The 23,738-nt window shown below is 35.3% G+C and overlaps 1 protein-coding gene across 1 annotated transcript in view; it reads left to right on the forward strand.

Moving 5' to 3' along the window:
• The window catches only part of SNAP91 (synaptosome associated protein 91), a 185,205-nt gene that overhangs the window by 58,460 nt on the left and 103,007 nt on the right, over positions 1-23,738 (forward strand). The window contains exons 2-7 of the mRNA XM_007951204.2: positions 1,605-1,747; positions 2,428-2,503; positions 3,319-3,421; positions 9,895-9,988; positions 11,833-11,944; positions 20,198-20,304. Of these exons, the coding sequence (XP_007949395.1) occupies positions 1,605-1,747; positions 2,428-2,503; positions 3,319-3,421; positions 9,895-9,988; positions 11,833-11,944; positions 20,198-20,304 (635 nt within the window). The remainder of the gene's footprint in view (positions 1-1,604; positions 1,748-2,427; positions 2,504-3,318; positions 3,422-9,894; positions 9,989-11,832; positions 11,945-20,197; positions 20,305-23,738) is intronic.

Raw genomic sequence — 23,738 nt, forward strand, 5'->3', positions numbered from 1 at the left:
ATGCACAGCAAAACAAGACACCGCCCAGTCCCACTCCAGCTCTGCGATCCTTGCTATACTTGAGCCCATCACCACAGCCACTGTGTCAGTCCATCTCATTGAGGGCCTTCCCCTCTTTCATTGACCCTCCAGCTTACGAAGCATGACATCCTTCTCCAGGGAGTGGTCTGACAACATGACCAAAGTAGGTGAGATGAAGTCTGTCCAGTCTCATGTCCAAGGAGCATTCCAGCTGCACTTTCTCCAGGACAGATTTGTTAGTTCTGCAGTCCATGGTACTGCCAGCATTCTTCACCAGTGCCACATCTCAAAAGCATCAATTCTTCTTTGTTCTTCCATATTCATTGTCCAGCTCTCACATGTGTATGAGGTGACTGAAAATATGGCTTGTGTCAGGCGCACCTTAGTCCTCAAGGAGACATCTTTGCTCCTCAGCACTTGAAAGAGGTCCTTTGCAGCCGACTTGCTCAGTGTTATAAGTTGTCTGATATCCTGACTGCTCCTTCCATTGGCGTCGATTGTAGAACAAAGCAATATGAAGCTTTGACAGCTTCAATCTTTTCTCCATTTATCAGTGCTGCTTATAGGTCCAGTTGTGAAGATTTTTGTTTTCTTTATATTGAGATGTAATCCATACTGCAGACTGTATTCTTCAATCATATGTATGTGTGTGTGTGTGTATATATACATAGGGAGCTCTGGTAGCATAAGCCTAAGGCATTTGTCTGCTAACCAGAAGGCTGATGGTTCAAACCCACTAGCCACTCCTCAGAAGGAAGTTTGGGCAATCTACTTCTGTAGAGATACCGCCTTGGAAACCCAAGGAGGGGTTGCTGTGAGTCAGATCTGACTCGATGGCAGTAAGTTATATGTGTATACATACGTGCATGTATATATGTGCATACATGTATGTATATACATATGTGTATGTATACACACACACATATAATTCTTCTAACAAAAGGTACTCCTGGAATCATATCAATATGTAGATACACATACAGTGGATTTATTATAGAGATTTACTCTCTTGTACACTTAGATCATCTTTAATTTATGCATGTGTGATGTTTTATGAAAGCTTGCAAGGGTTTAGTAGAAATCCTTTACTACTTGCTCTATTCTGCCCTCAAGTGACAAGTGTATTTATCAGCACCCATCAAAATTAAAGTCCAAGTGAGGTATGCTTTTAGCTATAATATTTCAAAGAATACATAGATGTTACTGCCTTCAAATGGTATATAGAATAAGTATTCCCATGCTTGAGACATTGTGCTAGGAACAATTAAAGTAGATTAATTTGAGACTTAGTTCTCCTGGCATAATTTATAAAATGGCATTGATATCAGCAAACAAAATTCAGAAGAAGATACAAAAGAGAATTCAATAGAAAAACAGTTCAATAATAAAGAAATAGGATAAAAAAATGTTTTTATATGTCCATATGTAAGAATATTGCAGTTTAATATTTTTTTAAAATTTTGTTGTCAATTATTGTCAAAATCATTTTGGAGTCGTATTTTAGTAACAGGTTTAAATGTTTAAAATTGGAAATGAATTTTTGTATGATTAATATAATTGATCGGTGTCTTCTGTTTCCATAGATTTGATCCAGGCTACCAATGAGACCAATGTGAATATTCCTCAGATGGCTGACACGCTCTTTGAGCGAGCAACGAACAGTAGCTGGGTGGTTGTATTTAAAGCCTTAGTAACAACACATCATCTCATGGTACATGGAAATGAGGTAAACCAGTAAACTTGATTTTATTTTATTTTATTTTTTTTTTTGGGGGTGGAGAAAAAGGCTTTTATGGAAAAGCATGGTGATAAGTTAAGCCTTTCTAAGTTTTTACCAACCAGAAAACAAAAGGGAATTCTATAGAGAAAAAATCATCTAGAGTACAGTCATAATCTTCCATTTAGATAGTTTTAAAAAAAATTAAATTAAGCATTATATTAGATTATTAAAATATTAACTATTACCAATTCCTAAAATGTATAAGCAGTTTAAACATATTAAATAAAAATTCAAAAATATTGTTTGAAGAAAGGAACAATATAATTGTATTTCCTGTGGAAGATATTTTTTGTGTGCTTTTGTATAAAAAAACTTTCATAGAAATGTTTAATTTTGAAAAATATAGATAAAAATTACTCATCTTACTTGGGATACTACTGAATCCTATTGAATTGCAGTGTTTCCATTATACACAGAAATGAAACACCATATAATTTAATTCTAATTCATTGAGTATTATTCAAAGTCTTCCCCCTACTTCTGAGGAATTCAGCTGACTAGGCAGCTTTATAACTGAATTAAAGAGATCTCAGTGAGAATTTATACTAAAATTTCCTTTAGTATCAGAAATTGTGTAAAGGAATGATTTGAGAATATTGTCCTTAGTTCTAATTTTTGTTTTTCAGAGATTTATTCAGTATTTGGCCTCTAGAAATACACTATTCAATCTCAGTAACTTTTTGGACAAAAGTGGATCCCATGGTGAGAATATTTTTGTAATATGTTTTAAGTTATAGTACTATAGACATAGTTAGACCTTATAGATTTCAGTTTTTTAATTTTTTGCTAATGCTGTTGATGCAAAATTTTAAATATTTGAAATGCAGTCATTAATCTAAAATCACTGGAACAGATAGCTCCAGTGGGTATTTAAGAAAAAAATATAAAAATAACTCTATCAAAGTAAGTTTAAAATATTTAATTCTAGGCAACTCAGCATATAAACCATATTAATTTTATTCTTGTCTTTTTCAATGTTTACTTTAAAGAGTGATAGTGGGTGTGCTAAACTCACAGTTGTTTGTTTATAAACGTATAGTAGACATGAAATGAAAGATGCTTTCCCAATTAAAAAAAAAAAAATGATACCAGTCTTAGAAAAAAATTTTTTGTATATTAGAAGGGTTTGAATTTCAGTCATTTGTTTATTCACTGTATTTGCTGGTTGCCTACTATATATAAGGCGAGCACATCAAGCAAGTGGATAATTACCAGATGGATAAGTGCATTAAGGCTGAAACAGGCTTTTATTTGAAACAGTGAACACAAATTCAAGGGAAAGATAAAAAAAGATGTTCTGTTCAGGATAATAGTACAACTAACTTGAATAGTCTTGGAGGTAAAAAAATTAAAATATTAGTGGGAAGTAGCGTAGATTTTTATGAAACCTACATCTCATGTATTTATTGACCTCATTCTAGAACTCTCTACATTTAAGGAATTAAAAAGATTTACTATTAAGTAAAGCACAATTGATGGTATTTAATTAATTGGTTTTATTCCCTGCCCCCCCCCAGGTTATGATATGTCTACCTTCATAAGGCGCTACAGTAGATATTTAAATGAAAAGGCTTTCTCTTACAGACAGATGGCATTTGATTTTGCCAGAGTGAAGAAAGGGTATGCTTTTTTCTTTCTCACAGTTGTTTGAATAGGATGAATCCTTGTGTACTTGACTTTCTTTTAACAAAGTTTAAATGCAAACTAATTTTGATCATGAAAGCTGAGTTTACAATCACTGAATAAAAGAAATTCAGTAAATAATCTTGCAGAAGTTAGCCTTGAGATTGCAATATGTTTTACTTCATTTATTTATATCTTCATGCAGAAAATGTTATTTGCTGCTTAGAATTGACATGGTATAGTTTTTTTGTTTGTTTGTTTAAATTAATTCAAAATTCATACACACACACACACATACCAAAACAAAACAAATCCCATTTCCATTGAGTAGATTCCAGCTTATAGTGAACCTATAGGACAGAGTAGAATGGTCCCATAGGGTTTCCAGGACTGTAATCTTCATGGAAGCAGACTGCCTCATTGTTTTTCCATCGGGCAGCTGGTGGGTTCAAACCATTGACCTTTTGATTAGCAGCTGCACACTTAATCACTGCACCACCAAGGCATAAATATAGACATAAACTCAGAAACCAAGCTCACTGCCATTGGGTCGATACTGGCTCATGGCAACCCCCATTGGGTTTCCAAGACTATAAATCTTTACAGAAGATTGCCTCTTCTTCCTCCCATAGAGCAGCCTGTGGGTTTGAACTGCTGAACTTCTGGTTAGCAGCCAAATGTCTTTTCCCACTGCGCCACTAGAGCTCCTTACATAGACATAGATACCTTTAAATAATTTAAGATAGAAAGAGTTAAGACAAGGTTCATTTAAAAGGGCACTGGCTGTAGATGATAATACAGTGAAACCTGCAAATGCCAGAACCAATGTAAGCAGGAAACCTGTTGGAAAAGGAAGACTCAAATATATTCTACTAAATAGAGAATGATAGAACAGTGATGATTGCATGCTGTCAAAGGTGAAAACTTGCAAGACACAGAAAAATAAGGCAGTCCCATGAGTTCAAGCTCTCACAAGTTTCGCTGCAGCTGTGTCAGTGTGTTTTGATTGAGGTGAAACTGAATTTGTGTTTAGGGGAGACATCAGTTGTTGGGAGGCAATATTGTCCTAAAACACATGTGTCTTAGAACTTGAAAAATACCATGTTCTTTGAATTTTATTGCTCACCATGTATGGTAATATTGTTGTTAAAGGGAGAATGCTAAACTGAGAATAAAAACACTGAAAACAATGTTTATAAAAAATTTGAATCTAGATTGGCAGAGATTGTGTCATCTAGAAAAATACCCTATGGTGAAAACCTGACTCAGCTTCTAAAAGGTCCCTATCCTAGATATCACTGCCTGGGTTTCAGTACTAATTATGTTTGTTAAGAAGTGAAATGGAATATCTGGTTGTGTGCCCAGTGAAAATTCTCTTCCATTCAAAAAAACACAGTTGTTGTAGATTATTTATAAATAGTCTTTTTAAACCCACAGCATTTAAAAAAAAAAAAAAAACATGGCACATATGCACAACAGAATTTAAAAACATACAGCATATTACATTTTTAATACCATGGAAGATATAACTTTTGAATTTAGCAGTTTTCAGTTATACAGTAAAGATCACTAATTCCAGCCATATTAATTAGAACTGTACCAAAATGTTACCCATGTGTGACAGAACTGGGCTTGTATGAGGCTCAGTGCTGCAGAACAAGGGACCTGCAGGAACAGATGGTGTTTACTACCTAAAAGACTGACTGTGGAGTCCTACACCAAGGAGGGAAGAGGAGAAAGGATGTATGTCCAGAATATAGAGCTGAGAGGGATTAGATAAAGGGCTCAGTAGAGAACAGAAGGTTAGCAAAGGTGGGCCAGAGAAGAGAAAGGGATACAATGGATGATACTCTATCAGGGTTCCAGTGAGAAGTCAGCAGAAGCTCCAGGATTCCCTGCAGTTTATGAATGGCCTCTTAAAGTGTCCAGATCTAATAAATTTAGATTATATGTGTGTGTGTTTTTATAAAATATCCCAAAAATGGCTTTATTTTGAGTCTTTTCTTTCTAGAGATTTATTATAATGTAATTTGAGTTATACTTCCTTATATCAAAATACATCATTTGTATTGATTAATAATTTATAACACAGAAGATGAATCCCACACTTGAGAGGAAACCAAGGTATTACATTTATTTATATACATATTTCCAAGCACTGTACTTGACATACTCACTGCTGGCAAGTCAATTCTGACTCGTAGAGACCCTGCAGGACAGAGTGGAACTTCCCTATTGGGTTTCCAAGGCTGTGAATCTTTATAGAAGCAGGCTGCCAGTCCTTCTTTCCATGGTGCGGCTGGTGGGTTTGATCTCCCAAGCTTTGGATTAGCAGCCAAGCGCTTAACCACTATGCTACCAGGGCTCTTGTACTTGACATAGGTGCTCAAATATTTGTTAATGATTGCTTCTCTGTAACTGCAATCAAGGGGAAAATTGAGAGGAAAATATAAAAGGAGTCATGAAGAACTCAAATATTATACGTGATGAAATTAGAATATCTTAATGTGCAGGATAATCTTCTGAAGAAATATAAATTATTAATATTGATTCCAAAGATATATAAAACCTAAATTCATCAATACTTTGGAGGTCTGGGAATTAAATTTTCAACAATTAAAACTACAGATGCAGACAGTTTTACTATTGTGATTTTTTAAACTCTCAACTAACAGATCATTCTCATGCAATATAACTAATTCCAAAACAGAAAAAAGATGCAAAATGAATAAATCCTGTCAAAAACACATAAAAAAAAAGAAAACTAATTTTTTTTTATTTATGACTTTTGATGAGAAATACCTTAAATTCACTTCTGAGAAATAAAACTCAATGTTACGGTAAAACAGTCAGTGTGCTAAGTGGCTTGTATTCTAGTTATTTAATGGTGGTTCTAATACAAGAATATCTTTTTAAATATTAAATATATCTAAAAAGAAGGAGCTCTGGTGGTGTAGTGGTTAAGACATTTGGCTGGTAACTAAAAGGACAGTGGTTTAGACTCACCAGCTGCTCCACAGAAGAAAGAGGAGGCAATCTACTTCCATAAGGATTTATAGCTTGGAAACCCAATAGGAGTTGCTATGAGTTGGAATCAACTTGATGGCAGGGAGATAGATTCAAAAGAAGAAAAAATAACTTGATCTCAAAAAAGTGCAAGAAGAAAAAGCAGTACAATAAAATGCAATATTCATATCTGATGAAATCGCTCAGAAAATGATGACCAAAAAGAGAACTTTCTGAATGAGAATTAAAAAATGTTTGTGTATCTCAAATCAAAAGTTAGTGCTGTACTGAAGAGCCAACAGTTAAAGGTAAGAGTCTCATTAAAACCATAAATATGGTTGGATTCCCAGAGACCACCATTATTATTTAAGATTGTTTCTAGGTTTCTTGTGAATGCAATGCAATGCTTGGAAAGACAGAAATAAAAACACTACATACAAATAATAGTAACGACTTTAAACGTGCCCTCAAAACATACCAAAGGTCATGAAGATGGCACAGGACTGGCAACATTTTTTTTCTGTTATAGATAAGGTTGCCATGAATCAGTGCCAACTCAATGGCAACTGACAAGAAGAAGTGATGGACTACAATATAAATTGGAAAGTGTTCATTTTCATACATTTATCAACAAGAACTAATAAGAAGATTTATTTACGAAACAGCTCACAGTTCCAGTAAAAAAGACATTAAATATCCAGGAAAAACCCACTAATAAATATGTAGGGCCTATGTGAAGAGAGGGAGCTCTGGTGGCGTAGTGTCTAAGGCACTTGACTGGTAACCAGAAGGCTGGCAGTTCAAACTCACCAGCCACTCCTCGGAAGAAAGATGGGGCAATCTACTTCCATAGTGATACTACCTTGGAAACCCAAGGAGGGGTCGCTATGAGTCGGGTCTGACTCGACAGCACATAACAACAACAACAACAATATGAAGAGAGGGATAGAATTTACTTGGAGTTACAATAACATAATGCCATATTCCTGCAAGAGAAGATTGAATAAATTGGGTTCTATTCTTTTCTAATCTTTTTTTTCAGTCCTGATAAGCCCTAATGGTTTTGGTTTTTAAACTTTACAATAGGCCCCAAAGGTTATCTGGATTATAAATGTGTTTAAAACCAAAAATTTATAGAAAAAGAGATGATCTAGAGTTAGGGAGATTGGCGAGGACTTTCCCTGTCACATATTAAAGCAGAAACAATAATTGAAACGGTGTAATTTGAAAACTCAAATCTAACAGCAAATCAATGGGACATGATAACACTTACATTATCTCTTTTTGCAAATTATTGAATGCCTGTTATGTTAAGACATTGGTAGGAGCTGGGATTCAGTGTTGATAAAACAGCACAAACCAAAGGGTAAAGGATAGATTAATCACAATATACCAGTTTAGCTTCTGTTGGGAGAGCATCAAGTAAACCTTTGTCATAAATCAAAATAAGTTCCAGATGTTTAAAGAGTTCCGTATCAAACCTGCGAATGGTTAGCGAGATTGGCTGCTAACCAAAAAGGAGAGGTTCAAGCTATCCAGAGGTGCTTAAGGAAGAAAACCTGGCAGTCTACTTCAGAAAAATCAGTCGTTGAAAACCCTATGAAGCAAAGTTCTACTCTGACACATAAATGGTCACCATAAATCAGAATTTACTTGATGTCAACTGGTAGTCATAGTAGGAAGAGTTGGGCAAAGAACATAAAAAGTAATTTCACAATTGCAGAAGTGAAAATGATCAGTAAACATGAAAAAATACTTATTAAACCAAAACCAAACAGACTCATTGCCATCGAGTCAATTCTGACTCATAGTGACCATCTTTGGGTTTTCAAGGTAGAAAATCTTTATGGAAGTAGATTGCCCAATCTTCCTTCTGTGAAGTGGCTGGTGGGTTTGAACCGCCAACCTTCTGGTTAGCAGTCAAATGCCTTAGGCACTACAGCACCGGAGCTCCTTATCAGTCACTTATTAGTCATCAGGAAATAAAAGTTATTGGCATGTGATGCTATTTTTTATTTATCAAATTTGCTCAAGATTTTAAAATGTAGTAATATTCCATATTAGCAAAGATTTAATAAACACAGATGTGCACTCTGAACACTGTTAGTAGGAATACAAATGGGAGCAACCCCATTTTCCTTAAGTCCACATCCCATTGGTTTTTATACTGCATCTAGTCTTCAGTGCTGGAAGGAGTAAAGCAATCAGCTTTCTCTGTCTACAGAGTTCCCAGTTTGCAGCTGCTGTCCCAATCCAGGAGTTTAAGCACCGAACTCACTTGGAACAGGTTGCTTCTGTAACATGATTTTTTGGTTTAGAAATCTTTCATATTTCACTTTTAAAGAGGAAGATAATTACAAGAATTTAGGCTCTGGCTTTGTTCATATTAACTATGTAAGGATTATACCTACCTTCAGTAGGGGAGGATTAGCTGTTGTAAACTATATTGGGTCTTCAAATTACATCAAGAGCAGAGTTTTTCCTAAAATGTAAATTTTCCCTAGGCATATTAAATGCCTTCTCAAGTACAACTGATTTTTGTGGTCATATTGATCCTTTAATAGGCTTACTAATTTTTCCACACCAAATATTTATTCAGAGTTTCTTTCTCATTCCCAAACTTACCACTTTTGGGGGCATAAGGATCATATTTGATTCATCATTGCTTATTTGCATGGTTAGTTGATAGTAATATCATAGACTAACTATGTATTAATAGTACCTATTGATTATTAAAACCTCATTGAAATGGAAATATTTGAATTTTAATTGGTAATTCTCATTTATTTCCCTCTAAATAGTTGTTGGAATCTAGTCAGAAGGGATCAGCTAGAGTTTGTGCAGATCTTGTACCTGTAACTAGCGTGAAATAATGGCAAGATATTTAGAAGGTTTCATATTTAATCTCAAGAATCCACACAAAAAGATATAACTGTATTTTCTAATAGCTGACCTAAACTTAGCTTTGAACTTCATTTTTGTCATGGAGGTTAAAAATATAAAACTACCCATTCAAAATTATTCCATGTCTTATGAGTAAATACTTCATAAAATTAGAGTTTTCCCTTTAGCCCTTCTTTCATCTTCTTATTCCTTTGGGTCAGAAATCCAGGCTCAGCTTAGCCAGGTTCTCTGGCTGAGAGGAAACCTATATTTGAATACTACTGTTGCTGTTACAGATTTAGAAATATCCATTCAGAAATTCAAGTGCCTCTTTCATCTAGCCTGCATTGCTTTCCTCCTGGTGGCAGTGCAGATAGAAAGATAGCACTGTCTGTATGACTAAGAAAGGAGAATGGATAAGAGAAAAGTGTAGACAAAGAAACAACTTCTTAATGTTGCCAAAACCATCCTACAAGATGGATGATGATGTGGGGGTGGAAGATGGAAGACAGCTTAGAACAATGTGTGTAGTTTGAATTTTCCATGTACCAGGAAATTTTATCCTTTTCTTTAAATTGCAGGGCTGATGGTGTAATGAGGACAATGGCTCCTGAAAAGCTACTAAAGAGTATGCCAATACTGCAGGGACAGATTGACGCACTGCTTGAATTTGATGTATGTTTCTCCCAGATTTATATACAATCAATATTGCTTTTCATTTGATGGTGGGATACAGGTAAAGCCAAGATCTCAAGAAGCAGTTTTAGATCTGTCCTCATTTAGGTGAATTAGATAAATACTTAATGCAAGCTATGAAGTACTGTAGAGATGATTTCAGTTCCCCAGATTTTCTGAGCAGTTTATCAAGTGTTAAGTCATGGAGAACTGTGAGTAGTGCATTCTTGGAACTCCATGTCCTGAGCAGCTTGGTGGCCTCCTGTTGTACTTGACAGGATGAAGTAGCTGCAAAATGTATGCTCAGGTAGCTAAATTACTTGACCTGCTGTCAGAAACTATTTTAGATTGGTCTACTTAAATGGCTGGAACTATCCATCAAAGAGAATTATTTTTGTTTTACTATAGATAACATTGGTTCTTCCTGGTAATACCAACATGAGTTGTTTCTTAAAACCACACCTGCATCTTGACTGTGATAGTGGATACACTAACCTACACATGTGATAAAATTGTATAGAACTAAATACATACACAAATAAGTACAAGTAAACTGGGGAAATCTGAATAAAATTGTTGGATTGTATCAATGTCAATATCCTGCTTGTGATACTGTACTACAGTTATGCAAGATATTACCATTGGAGGAGTCTGGGTAAATGGTACATGGAATATCTCTGTACTTCTCAAAACTGCATGTGCATTTGCAGTTGCCACAAAATTAAAAAATTATAGAAATTACTTGATTCATGAAAATAAAATATTTTGATGTGGTAAGATTCTTAATGCACTTTATCAACTTTCTGCTTTCTGGTGAATGCTTCAAATAAAGATTTTCCTCAAACCATAGTAATCTGAAATCTCTGTTAATATGTGGTTTAGACTGTAACTAAATACTAGCCACAATGCCTAACTCCTGTGAAATTTTAGTAAAAGCAGCAAAACCATTTTATTGCTTTTTGATGGATTTTACAGTAAGAACTTTATTAGGAACTGTGGAATTCTCTTAACTTTTTCTTTTTATTCATTTAGTTTTCTTTGTTTTCCTTGCCCTTAATTTATTGAGTACTGTCTTAAAGGAAAAAGAAGTCATAAAGAGAAAAAGAACAGAACTTGAAAAGTTTGTGAACAAATGTTGGGGATTGAGTAGAAATTGTACCTTTTTATCTTGGTCATTGGAATACTTGGTGGACTAGTGAATCACTATGACTGTCAGAAATTATTTTAAGGGTAGCTGGCTAAGGTATCTCTTAACCATGCTGTATGCCTCCTCATTGATCACTGAAGGCCCATAGAGCCCTTCCATGGAGTCCGTTGTTGTTGTTGTTGTTGTTATGTGCTGTCAAGTCGCACTGACTCATAGTGACCCCGCCTTGGGTTTCCAAGGCAGTATCACTACGGAAGTAGATTGCCCAACCTTCCTTCTGAGGAGTGGCTGGTGGGTTTGAACCTCCAGCCTTCTGGTTAGCAGCCAAGTGCCTAAGGCACTATGCTACCAGAGCTCCTCATGGAGTCCATTAGATAGAGAAAAATGAAAGAAATGTAATACAGCATAGTAAAAACAACAAAATACCATATGTTTAGAAGGTGGATTTTATTGATCTATGGATTGTTAGAATGGATAAATGTCTTATAATTAGCAGAACCAACTTCTTTGATTTAAATCGAAGCAAAAGCATGCCTCCTATCTTTTGATATTGGGAGAATTTCTAAAAGAGTTAATCAAAATTTGTCAAATATGAGTGAAATTCTTACTAATCATTTGAAACATTTTAATGTGCTTTGAGAAAAAATTGTGATTTAATGATATGCAGTTAACTTACTAAATTTTTATCTTTTCATAGGTGCACCCAAATGAACTAACAAATGGTGTCATAAATGCTGCATTTATGCTTCTTTTCAAAGATCTTATCAAACTTTTTGCTTGTTACAATGATGGAGTTATTAACTTACTCGGTAGGTAGAACTACTAAAACATGTCTTGAGTAAACATTCTATCTGAATTCAAAGAGTTGGGTACTGAAGACATGATATTTAAAAATCTAAATATATGATTCATTCAGGTCACTTTCTCTGTGTGTACTTATGATCATGAAGACTGAGTGAAGGAAACAGAAAACTGTCTAGATCCTTTAAGAAGGAAGAGATTTCATACAGAAATTTCAGTGCCTACAAAATTTTAAAAGGTTAAAGGAGCAGATTCTAAGCTTTGCCTCCTAGATTAAGACCCATAAATAATAATTTAAATATTTGGTCCCCTTTGTTAACAACTACCTTTGAGGCCAGCCCTGGAGGTGTGCAGGAGACAAGAAGTAGCTGTCACCTTATTAGGTATAATAGTGAGACGGAGGACTCCCACTCTTTGGTTCCTTCCATACTCTGGCTGTGGTAGATTATGCACTCTGTACTGATATATAATTCAACATATACTGGAGTTCCAAACTTCTCAAGGTATTTTCTTAGAACTGGCACCCAGAGTCTTCTATAGGCCATTCCACCATTATGTAAGGCCAGCTACTTCTGGGCTGGTGGGATACATGCTAAGACTGTGAATCTGTGGAGTCAGATATCTCACGTCTTGGGCAGTAAGGTGAGAATGCCTTAGTAAAGGAGTAAAGGATATCATGCCTGGTATGGGATATGATGATGAGTAAGTCCTCAGAAGGTGGTGCTGGCCAAGCAATATGGACAGAGATGATAAATCCATATCCAGGAAAACTATTATTGTGTAAGCAGATTGCTGACCTCCTAATAAAAAGAGTTAATCAACCTATTACTTGGTGGGTGACTGATCACCCTAGACTATGGTGCTGTGATGGAAGCTTAATGATGATCCCAGCTGTTGACAAACTGTGGCTTCAGAAGTAATAATAGACTTATCAGCCTTGGTGATGGGAATTCCATATGTTCAGTTTATTCATAACTTCTTTATATGATATCATAGTCCCTTTGTTCATTAATCTCTGGGATTCTCTTGTTTCTCTGATTATTGAGTCTTTTTTGTGTGTAGTTTATACTTTGAATTTTCTCATGGGATAAAAATAGCCTCATCCTCTTTATCCATTCTTAGAGGTCCATCTACTACCTTTTCCCTAGATCTCCATGTTGGCAATCCTCCAATTTTATTTTTTCTGAGCCTGATTATCAGGGAAGATAGTTCTTACTACCCATAATTAGGCAAAATTCCGTATTTCTTACCATCTTGCTTTTGATATAAATGTGAAAAGTGAGAAAAATAAACTGCCTCATGTTTGACCCACTATGAAGACTTCTCTTTCTCTTGTCAAGGTCATCCATCTGTGGGTATATAATGATTCATCAGCATATATTTCCAGCTGGTGCCAACATTTGGAACCATCTCTAAACCAAGCTTGGATTTTTTTTGTCAGCTAATCATAGGGAATTACTCAGAGGGCATAGTTGTGATTGGAGGGAGAAATAGCAATGGGAATATGAGCCATCTGGTTGTACAGCCTTCATGGGCATTGAGGACCTGGTCAAGGCTATTATATCTCACTTCCATTTGATAGTGGAGCCTTCTCGCACTTGTCAGTTTTATGGTTTGATAGATCAGATAACATCCCCTTTAGGTCTTATTATCACTTGGTATTCTATGTTCAGGTTCTCAGTCTCTAGAAACAAGCCACGAGCAATTTTTACAAAGGAGAATAATAGCTGTCTGAATAAGACAAAGCTTTGTTTCAAATCACTAGGAGCCTGTGCTGTGATTTTCCTATTGGAACTTGCAGAGGCATTCTGTAGCATTTAGATCTTCCTCAGACACTGAGGACCTTTACATCTGATGGAAGAAAGGACCATGTGACTCCAGTGTAGAGCAGTTACATAGCCTCGCCTTGATCTGTGCCACAGTTAGGTCTGACAACCATACCAGATACTCTGTTTAGAGCAACACCATACACACGAACATATTGCTTCCAAAACCAAAGACACTCAGCAAACTTTTGCCTCCATTTGAATTAAAAGAGGTTCAAAGTGCAACAATTTGTCTTTCACATGGAGGGTATTTCTCTAGAATTGTAATAAACCTTTACACCCTCAGAAATTTTATTGAAGAGGCGGGTCACTGGATTTTCATGGATTCTGTCTCCTACATTTTGACATGCATGTTACTTGTTGCTCATTAGGTGCAGTCAGCCTTATGCCCAGCAAAGTGATATCCTATGAGATTAGAACAGCCAGAGAGGTTGATAAACCCTACAATAAGATAGCAGGGGTTTATTGGCATTCTTGCCAGATGAAGGCAAGCTACTTTTGATGGTCTCTGCTTATTGGAATAGAAGTATAAGCATTTTCCATTTCAATAGCTGCCTATTAGGTTCCAGGAGCTGTGTTGATCTTTCTCTGGTAAAAGAAGATACATCTAGATCTCTGCAGTTGGAAGTTACCACCTTCTTAAGTTTACAGTAATCTACTGTTAACCTCTAAAATCATTAATCTTCTGTACAAGTCAAATATGCAAGTTAAATGGGGATGTGACAGGATTGCAATGCCTGTATCTTTCCACAGATCTATAAACCACTGTGAGGATTCTTCTAGTATCTAACAATGTCTACTGAAACTATGTATTCAGGAAACTTGGTAGATAACCACAGATATTTTCATGCATCCACAGGATCTAATTTCCTTTTATCATCTTAGTTTATGATGAGTAGAACATATTGGTAGAATGTATAGTAACTTTTTGAGTGCCCAGAGAATAGCATCAATTTGAGTCAATGTCCAGTCATGCCTGAAAAGTCTGGATATATTCCTTTTCCCTCTGCTCAGTCACTCTGGGTAAAGATCCCTTTGCGGTAGATTAGGAAAAAGTGCATTAGGTAGTGTTTTAAGACCCTTCCTCAAAAATATCTAGTAGTTGTTATGTGCCATCAAGTCGGACCTGACTCATAGTGACCCCTCCTTGAATTTCTGAGGTGGTATCACTATGGAAGTAGATTGCCCCATCTTCCTTCTGAGGAGTGGCTGGTGGGTTTGAACCACCAGCTTTCTGATTAGCAGTCAGGTGCCTTAGGCACTACGCTACCAGAGCTAGAAGGCTTATTAAAGCTCAGTTCACTAGGCCTCAGTACAGAGTTTCTGGGTTAGTAGGTTATGGATGGGGCCTGGGAATTTGCACTCCTTTTAGTTCATGAGTGATGCTGTTGCTACTGGTCTGGGGATTTCAATTTGGGAACCACTGTGTTAGAGTAACTCCCAGATGCTCAGGATAGCATTTTGATTTCATACTTCTTGGTGTGTTCACTCTAATTGATAAATTATCAATTACATCACAAGTCTAATGTAGTATTCCTTCTTTATGCCTAGAATCCATTCTCATTCTTCAGGATTTTGTCAATTAGGGTTATCAAATTCAGGAGAGAAATACCCCCTGATGCTCAGTTAAATTTTAATTTCAAATTGACATGAATAATTTTTTGTATAAATATGTCCCAGGCAATATTTGGGACATACTTAAACTAAGAAGTTTGTCGTTTACCTACAATTTAAATTTAACTTGGAGTCCTTTATTTTATCTGGCAATCCTATTGCCAAAATAAATTTACAAAATGCCGCACTTCTTTGCCTCCTAGGATAGACTTTGCACATATGTACCTGAGCAGGCTGGAACTTCTGGAATCTAAATTTATTCTAGGGTATTGAGGCAGTTGGCAGGGAGTGGGGAGACAGGAGTTGAGGAGAGCTTTCATCCCCTCCTCAGCTGAGTTGATTACGGGCCCTCCAAGCAAGGCCAAACAAGCTTGCTAAGACTGAGGAGGAAAATCTTTTGCCAGCAAGGGAAGTTTGTTTTGGTTTGAATCTACTCAAGTGCTCCCCATTTCAGACCCCTTTCTTTCTCAATAAGTGTTAGAACTTTCACAAAGGAGACCTGGTAAGCTCTTATAAAGATACAGGATTGGAACCTTTATCTGACTTTCAGCTATGACAGCCATGTAGCTACAAGAAGATAAGATTATTATAGGGCAACCTGGGAGTCACCTGGTCCTCTGACTGTGCCTTGAGCCAATAATTTAAAGTCTCATGGTTTTCTTTTTAAGCTCTCCAGTGAAGTCAGAAGGAACCTTATATCCCACAGTTCTGTATGTCCTGTTCCCATCATGATGACCTCTGCCAGCATGATGAGTTTTCATTCCAGGTGCTCATTCCAGAAAACTATAGGTGATAATTTAAGTAATTATTTCGCTCCTATAATAGCATAAACTACAAGAATTCTGTTTTCCAATAGTGACAAGTAGTCATCACTGTCTTCAGATCTGATCAGGTTACATATTTAATCCCAGATTCCTGTCTTTGACTTTTTTAAGGTTGTATTTTCTAATACCATTTCAGGTATTGCAGTCAAGAAACAGACAGCACTCTATATATCCTAAATGTAAATGGCTTTGATCCAGGGAATTATGTGCTAATATAATTTTTGAAGGCCTGCAGGTACTAGTTCGAGGATTACCTCCTAAAATGGCTTTCAGAAATTACTACTTTTGAAGCCATCACTTTAAATTATTCTGAAAATAAGATGCTTTTGCCACCACAGCTGCATTGTAGCACTAGGAAAGTGGAGAACAGATACTTGAAGCTGTAATCTAGAATCAGGGAGTCAGATCATGAAGCTGGAACTAAAACCATTATTCCTCAAAACCCAGAGAGCTGGAGGTACACAGTGCAGTGTTGCTGAAGGATAATCTCACATTTCTGTAATCTTGGTGATCTGAAGGAATAGCCAGAAATGTACAGGAAGATGAGCTATTTTTCTGTTGCACTTTCCATATCACCCATGGATGTGTCTCATGTACAGACCTTAATGTGCATCTAGAACCTTGACTTCACACAAATCTAGAAAAAGATAGAATGGAACTTGGATGAACCAGTCACCAATATCAAACACAGGGCTCTTGAAGGTTTTACTTTTGGAGAGGGAAGATTCCTGCTCTCCAAACTGCAGTTCAAAACTGGAAATGCCTTTATTTGGGTTGGAGATTTCATCAGTAAGCTAAATAGGATAGATTTTCCTAGTTTGTTTTGCTGGCCGAGCTTATGCTGTTTTACCATTCACAGATGTAAGTATTTGCTTAACTTCATTCCCAGCCTTCTACATTTCTGCTTTTTATATATTTTCTCCCTTGGAAAACTTATTATCTCATTATGATGAGTTCCAAATCTATTACTACCATTTTTTCTGAGCTTCAGTTTTGCATGGTTTATTACTTGTACGTGTTTAAATGTAGATACAATTTTCACTTAAAACCTGGAATATCTAAAACTGAATTGTTGAATTTACCACTTCTAGTCTCCTTATTTCTGTGTATATATAGTCTTTTAAACCTATAACAAGTTATATTGCTCCTCTTCCTCAAATCAGTATCCAATAAGAAATGAAGCTCTTTTGATTAATCCTCATATTCTTTCACCAATAACATCATTAGAAGATCCTTCCCTTACTAACTAATGGTTGTTAGTAATATTTCACATGGAAAATGTCAGTTTGTGTCTCAAGAATGAGATTCCTTTTCATTTGTGCCTTTCCTAGTGCAGTTATCCTCTGAAAGGTAATACTGATATGACAAGGGGAATTTATGAATGCTTTACCAAGATTCATGCTGCAGATGTAAATTTGATCATTTTAAATAATCAACCCCAACATATGTTGTTTTTAGTATGAAAGAAAAGGCAGAGAGGCTGATTTCTGGGAAACCCATTCCCCTTGGTACAAGCATTAGTTTTCCTGGGCCCTGCCCTGGTCTCTAAAGGAATGTAGGGCAAGGAAACATTATAACTTTGCATTGATCAGTGAATTAGCACATATTGCCTTGTGTGACTTTATCACAGTTATTAAAAAAAAAAGTTAAGAGGCTATAACCTAAAGCAATCATTATTTGAATGTCTTTTGTCAAATCCTAAATTACCATGAGAGATACAAACAATTTAAAAAGAATCCAGAGGAAAGAGAGATATTGTTTAAATTTCTGATGTATCTGTTCAAAAGGAAATTAAGATTATTCAATTATATTTCCTTCTACATGACTGTTAAAGATCCAATGCACAGAAATAAATTCTGATTGTAGAAAAGAGAAGTAATTTAGACAATTGGAAGAAATCCTTTATGTGAAGATTGTTTGACAAGAAACAAAATTATATTTTACAGAATAAATCTTTATTTTCAAGTTTTTAAACTACAGACCATTTGTTCCTTTGGAGCACCATGATTCTATCTCTAGCAATAGAAAATGGGATAAAGAGTAGATAAAGAAAGAATCCTTAGATTTGGCCATTGTTTAAAAGGCTCACTTCCCTCTGAAATCTTAATAAGTAGTAAACAGTGTAAGTTTGTTTTCTATAATTTCTGCTTCCCTTGAATACTCTACAGGGGAGGTCTGTGTTAAAAATGTAAACTTACCAAAAGACTGTCAACAGAATATAATGAATAGCTACCTTTGATAATTCTTAGTGTAATTATTTATTACTAAATCTTTGTTGATAAAATTGAAAATACTTTTGAGTTAGTAAAATTGTGTGCTGAATGAAATCAAGAACTTTCAAGTATGGAAATATAAAAATAGCATGTGTTTAATCATGTAGAAGTATAAAAAATGAAATTAAAGAAGATGCTGGTTGTCAGTTATAACACTGAGTTGCCTGGAAGCTATTGTAGACATTGGTCTACTGTGTCTCCATCTGCAGTGTCAGTATCTATTGACTAAAGGAATTGATGAATAACTGATGAAAACCAACAAACACTGATAAAACACTGGTTTTCTTTAAATCATATATGGGGGGTAATACATTCTCATGATGCAATTATAACAAAGCTATAATACCTTAGCTACTGTTATTGAGTCAGTCCAACTCATAGTGATCCTTTAGGACAGAGGAAAACTGGGTATAGGGTTTCCAAGGCTATAAATCTTTATGGCGGCAGACTGACTCTGTGAAGTGGCTGGTGGGTTCAAACCACCAACCTTTTAGTTAGCAGCCGATACTATTTACAGCCAATAGTATTTACAATACAGGTAAATACTTTAACCACTATTGACAGCAGAAGTCCTTACAGTACCTTAGAAACTGTAGATTCTGAGTCTTGGGAATATGAAAGAGAGCAAAAATTGATCTTCTGTCCCTTTATCTAGGTTGAGAAAAGAGGATATTATTATAGACTACAAGTTGTAAGTGGTTTCGCAAACCAAATGCTTTGGAGTTTTGTTTTGTTTTTTACTAAACTCTACTATTATATATCTAAAAGATACATTATAGTGGGATCAATAATTAAACAATTTATGACTAATAAAAGTATCAATTTATACTAAACATAGAAAATTTAAGAATTCCTTTATTCAGAAAGTTTTATAGATTATTGTTGTCGTTGTTATGTGCTATCGAGTCGGAACTGACCCATAGCGACCCCTCCTTGGCTTTACGAGGCTGTATCAGTACAGAAGTAGATTGCCCAACTTTCCTTCTGAGGAGTGGCTGGTGGGTTTGAACAACCAGCCTTCTGATTAGCAGTCAAGTGCCTTAGGCACTATACTACCAGAGCTCTTATATAGATTATATAGATATGCTATATAGATAATCCTATATAGATTATTGATTTATAATATTTAGATATTGGTTTGTAGTAGCCTAGTAAGAAAACAAAGATGATGTAGTAGAATGTAGTCATAATTTTTGAGATTGTTACCAAGAAGAATTTTCTGCTATCTTCCAGACAAAATACTGGCCTTTATAGATCATAAATTTACCCTGTTGTGGCAATTCATATATTCTGCCTTAATTCTATTTTCAGTATTTAAATTGTTTCACATGAGACAGATCTTAGAACCTAACACCTTCCTCAAGCTATTCAGGTCTCCCTTGTTTAGGTGCTTTAATACTTCATACAGGCTTTTAGTGCCAAATGTTATGATTCAAAAAATAGGTTTTTAAGCAATAATCTTTACATTAGCTTAGAATAAAATTGGATATAATACTCTTGATTTTTAAGTTGCTTATTTCTTTATTTTTTCTAGAAAAGTTCTTTGAAATGAAGAAGGGACAATGTAAAGATGCACTAGAAATTTACAAACGATTTCTAACTAGAATGCCAAATGTTATGATTCAAAAAATAGGTTTTTAAGCAATAATCTTTACATTAGCTTAGAATAAAATTGGATATAATACCCTTGATTTTTAAGTTGCTTATTTCTTTATTTTTTCTAGAAAAGTTCTTTGAAATGAAGAAGGGACAATGTAAAGATGCACTAGAAATTTACAAACGATTTCTAACTAGAATGACAAGAGTGTCTGAATTTCTCAAAGTTGCAGAGGTAAGTAATATTAACCTTTGCTGGGAAAATCATGTTTAAGATACTAGCTCATGTATCTGGAATAGATAATAGAACTTAAAATCTTGCAAGATATCATGCCACAGAGAATATTAGGGTGGAAGTTACCTTAGAAAGTCATCTCATCCAGCTTCTCACTTAGAGCTGTTCTCATTGTTCCTACATCCCAGGCAGATAGTCATTCTGCACTGCAGTGAAAATTTTGTGAATAATAAGCTCATGTAATGTTTTGCAAGCAGACTGTTCCTTCACTGCATCCAATATCTATGTTTGTAAGAAATTGTTTCTTTATTATCGAATCTTATATTTGCCTTTTGAGAAATTTCCCATAGTTTTTAGCGTGTAAACTATAAATCATAAACCCTAATCTTCCTTACTTTGTCAATGAAAGAATAAAACAGCAAGTTACAATTTATTTTATAAAATTTATACAGGTGTACCTTGGAGACGTGAGTTTGGTTCTAGACCACTGAAATAACGTGAATATTACAATAAAGCAGGTCACATGAAGTTTTTGGTTTCCCAGTACATATAAAAGTTATGTTTATACTATACTGTAGTCTATTAAGTATGCAGTAGCATTATGAAAAACTCTGAAATGTGAGAATTACCAAAATGTGACACAAAGACACAAAGTGAGTACATGCTTTTGGAAAAATGGTGCCAATAGACTTGTGCAAAGCACGGTTGCCACAGACCTTCATTTGTAAAAAAATGCAGTATCTATGTAGTGCAATAAAGAGAAGCTCAATAAAACAAAGTATGCCTGAATATTCTTTCTTAAGATGTTTCTTTATCTTAATCACAATAACTGTGTAGCTGTAGAGTTGTTGTTCTGAGGTGATCTGTAAGTTGGTGTGTTCTCTTACTAAATCTATTTTTTAAGTTCATACTGATATTGGGATGATGATATTGTTATTGTAATCATTTATAGATGACAAATGGGCTTTAATCTTACATGTCAACTACTGATTGGGGGATTGATTGGAGTGCTGTGTGAGAGGGATTCTAAGGCTCAAGAGCAAAGCAGACAATGTGGCTGTGGAACATTAACGCCATGTTTTGCCATTTCAAGACTTCAGTGTGAAAACAAACATTTTATAGACACAATTTCAAAAATACTCTAGTGTACAAATTTATCCTAAGTGCATACATGTACAGGAATAAATTAACACATATTCTCAGATGAAAATAATTGCAAAATGTAATTCTTGAGGTTTGATCTGTATAATATATAATCAGAATAAATACTTTTTAATATAAAACATGGAAAATGTAAAGATTACTTTAGATAAATTACATATGCACTGAAGCATGTATACCTATATTTCCTCATGATTTATCCATGTTGATGGTCTTTAGGGAAGAACAGCACTGCTTGAAACTTTGGTTTTTCTGGGTACTTTAATGCTTATAGGAGCTCTGGTAGTGTAGTGCCTGAGGCATATGACTGCTAACCAGAAGGCCAGCAGTTCAAACCCACCAGTTACTCCTCAGAAAGAAGATTGGGCAACTTATTTCCATAGAGATACTGCCTCAGAAACTAAGGAGGGGTCACTATGAGTCAGAATTGACTTGATGCCAGTGAGTTTGTTGGGTTTTTGGTTTTTTTTAAATGCTTTTAATCACCAATTTTGTTTTTTTGCATTTGAAATATTATTTTCCCTTGGTTTATCCATAATTACCTATAGTCTAGTAAAATTTACCTTATTTCTTTCTCTGAAAAGATCATTATGCCTACTGCCCAAAGAAGAAAATGATTTCATTATTCCTTTATATCTTGGTTCACATACTTTCTAGTTTTCCCATTTGCTATTATGTTTATCAGACAAATAAGGGACTGGACATCTGACAGTCAGAGGTGTACATTTCTCCATTTAGCATATTAAGGCTGGGTTCTGGGCTTCATGAGAGGCAGTATACATTATTTATTTGTTAATTCCTTCTATTTTACACATAAAATGCTACTGCTTTCCATCTTCTAAAAAATGACCTTGTGTCTCTTGATAACTTTATATTAGCACAAACCTAATGCAGGCAGTTGAGAAGAAGAAATACAGAAATCATATATTATTTTGAGTATATATATTTAAATAGCTGAATAATTAATATTTTTACTTGAACATAAAATAAGCCTTTTTATACAATGATACTGATTTAGAAAAATTAAAGCACAGTGGTATAATCACAACCATTTGTGTTTTCTTTCACATTTACATTTCATTGTTCACAATTTAGACAGAAATTCAGTACCTCTGTTGAGTGCTTTGATTAATTCAGAAATTTTTGTAATTAACATACAAAGTGTTTCTCTCTCTCTGCCTAGCAATACTTATGTGTATATAAGTGGATTCTGTGATTAGAACCATTTGCTTGAAGAGCCTATAGAAGACTTGTAGAATTTCATTTGAAAAATATAGATACACACATGTATGCTATTTGGCAAATACTAACAGTAAGTTGTTCATCATGTTAAAGAAATGTAGAGTAGTTGAACAATTCAAATCTCCAAATCTCCCAGGGGTATTACATGACATGTAGGGAACACTACACAGAATAGGAATTCCAGAACACTTAATGGAGCTCACAGGGAACCTATATATAGACCAAGAGGCAATTGTGCAAACAGAACAAGAGGGTACTGTGTGGTTTAAAATCAGGAAAGGTGGGTGTCAAGGTTGTAGCCTTTCACTATACTCACTCAGTCTATACCCTGAGCAAATAATCTGAGAAGCTGGACTACATGAAGAAGACCATGGCATCAGGATTGGAGGAAGACTTATTAACAACCTGTAATATGCAGATGACACAACCTTGCTTGCTGAAAGTGATGATTTGAAGCACTTACTGATGAAGAACAGGGTCTTCAGCTTTCAGTATGGATAACACCTCAACAAAAAGAAAACAGAAGTCCTCACAAATGGACCAATAAGCAACATCATGATTAATGGAGACAAGATTCAAGTTGTCAGATTCCATTTTACTTGGATCCACAATCAGTGCCCATCGTGCAGCAGTCAAGAAATCAGATGATATGTTACACTGGGCAGATCTGCTGCAAGCAACCTCTTTAAAGTGTCAAAGAGCAAAGGTCACTTTGAGGACTAAGTGCGCCTAACCCAAGCCATGTTATTTTCAGTAGCCTCCCTCATATGTATGTATATGCTGGACAATGAGTAAGGAAGACTGAAGAAGAATTGATGCATTTGAATTGTGGTGTTGGTAAAGAATACTGAAAATACCATGGACTACCAGAAGAACCAATGAATCTGTCTTAGAAGAAGTACAGCTAGAATGTACCTTAGAAGTGAGAATGGCCAGACTTTGTCTTACTAAGGTCATGTTGTCAAAAGGGACCAGTCCCTGGAGAAGGATATCATGCTTGGAAAAGTAGATGGTCAGCAAAAAAAGGGGGG

Source organism: Orycteropus afer, unplaced genomic scaffold, assembly GCF_000298275.1.
Source record: "Orycteropus afer afer isolate SDZICR_OR568_19922 unplaced genomic scaffold, OryAfe1.0 scaffold00011, whole genome shotgun sequence".
In the NCBI taxonomy this organism is placed as follows: domain Eukaryota; kingdom Metazoa; phylum Chordata; class Mammalia; order Tubulidentata; family Orycteropodidae; genus Orycteropus; species Orycteropus afer.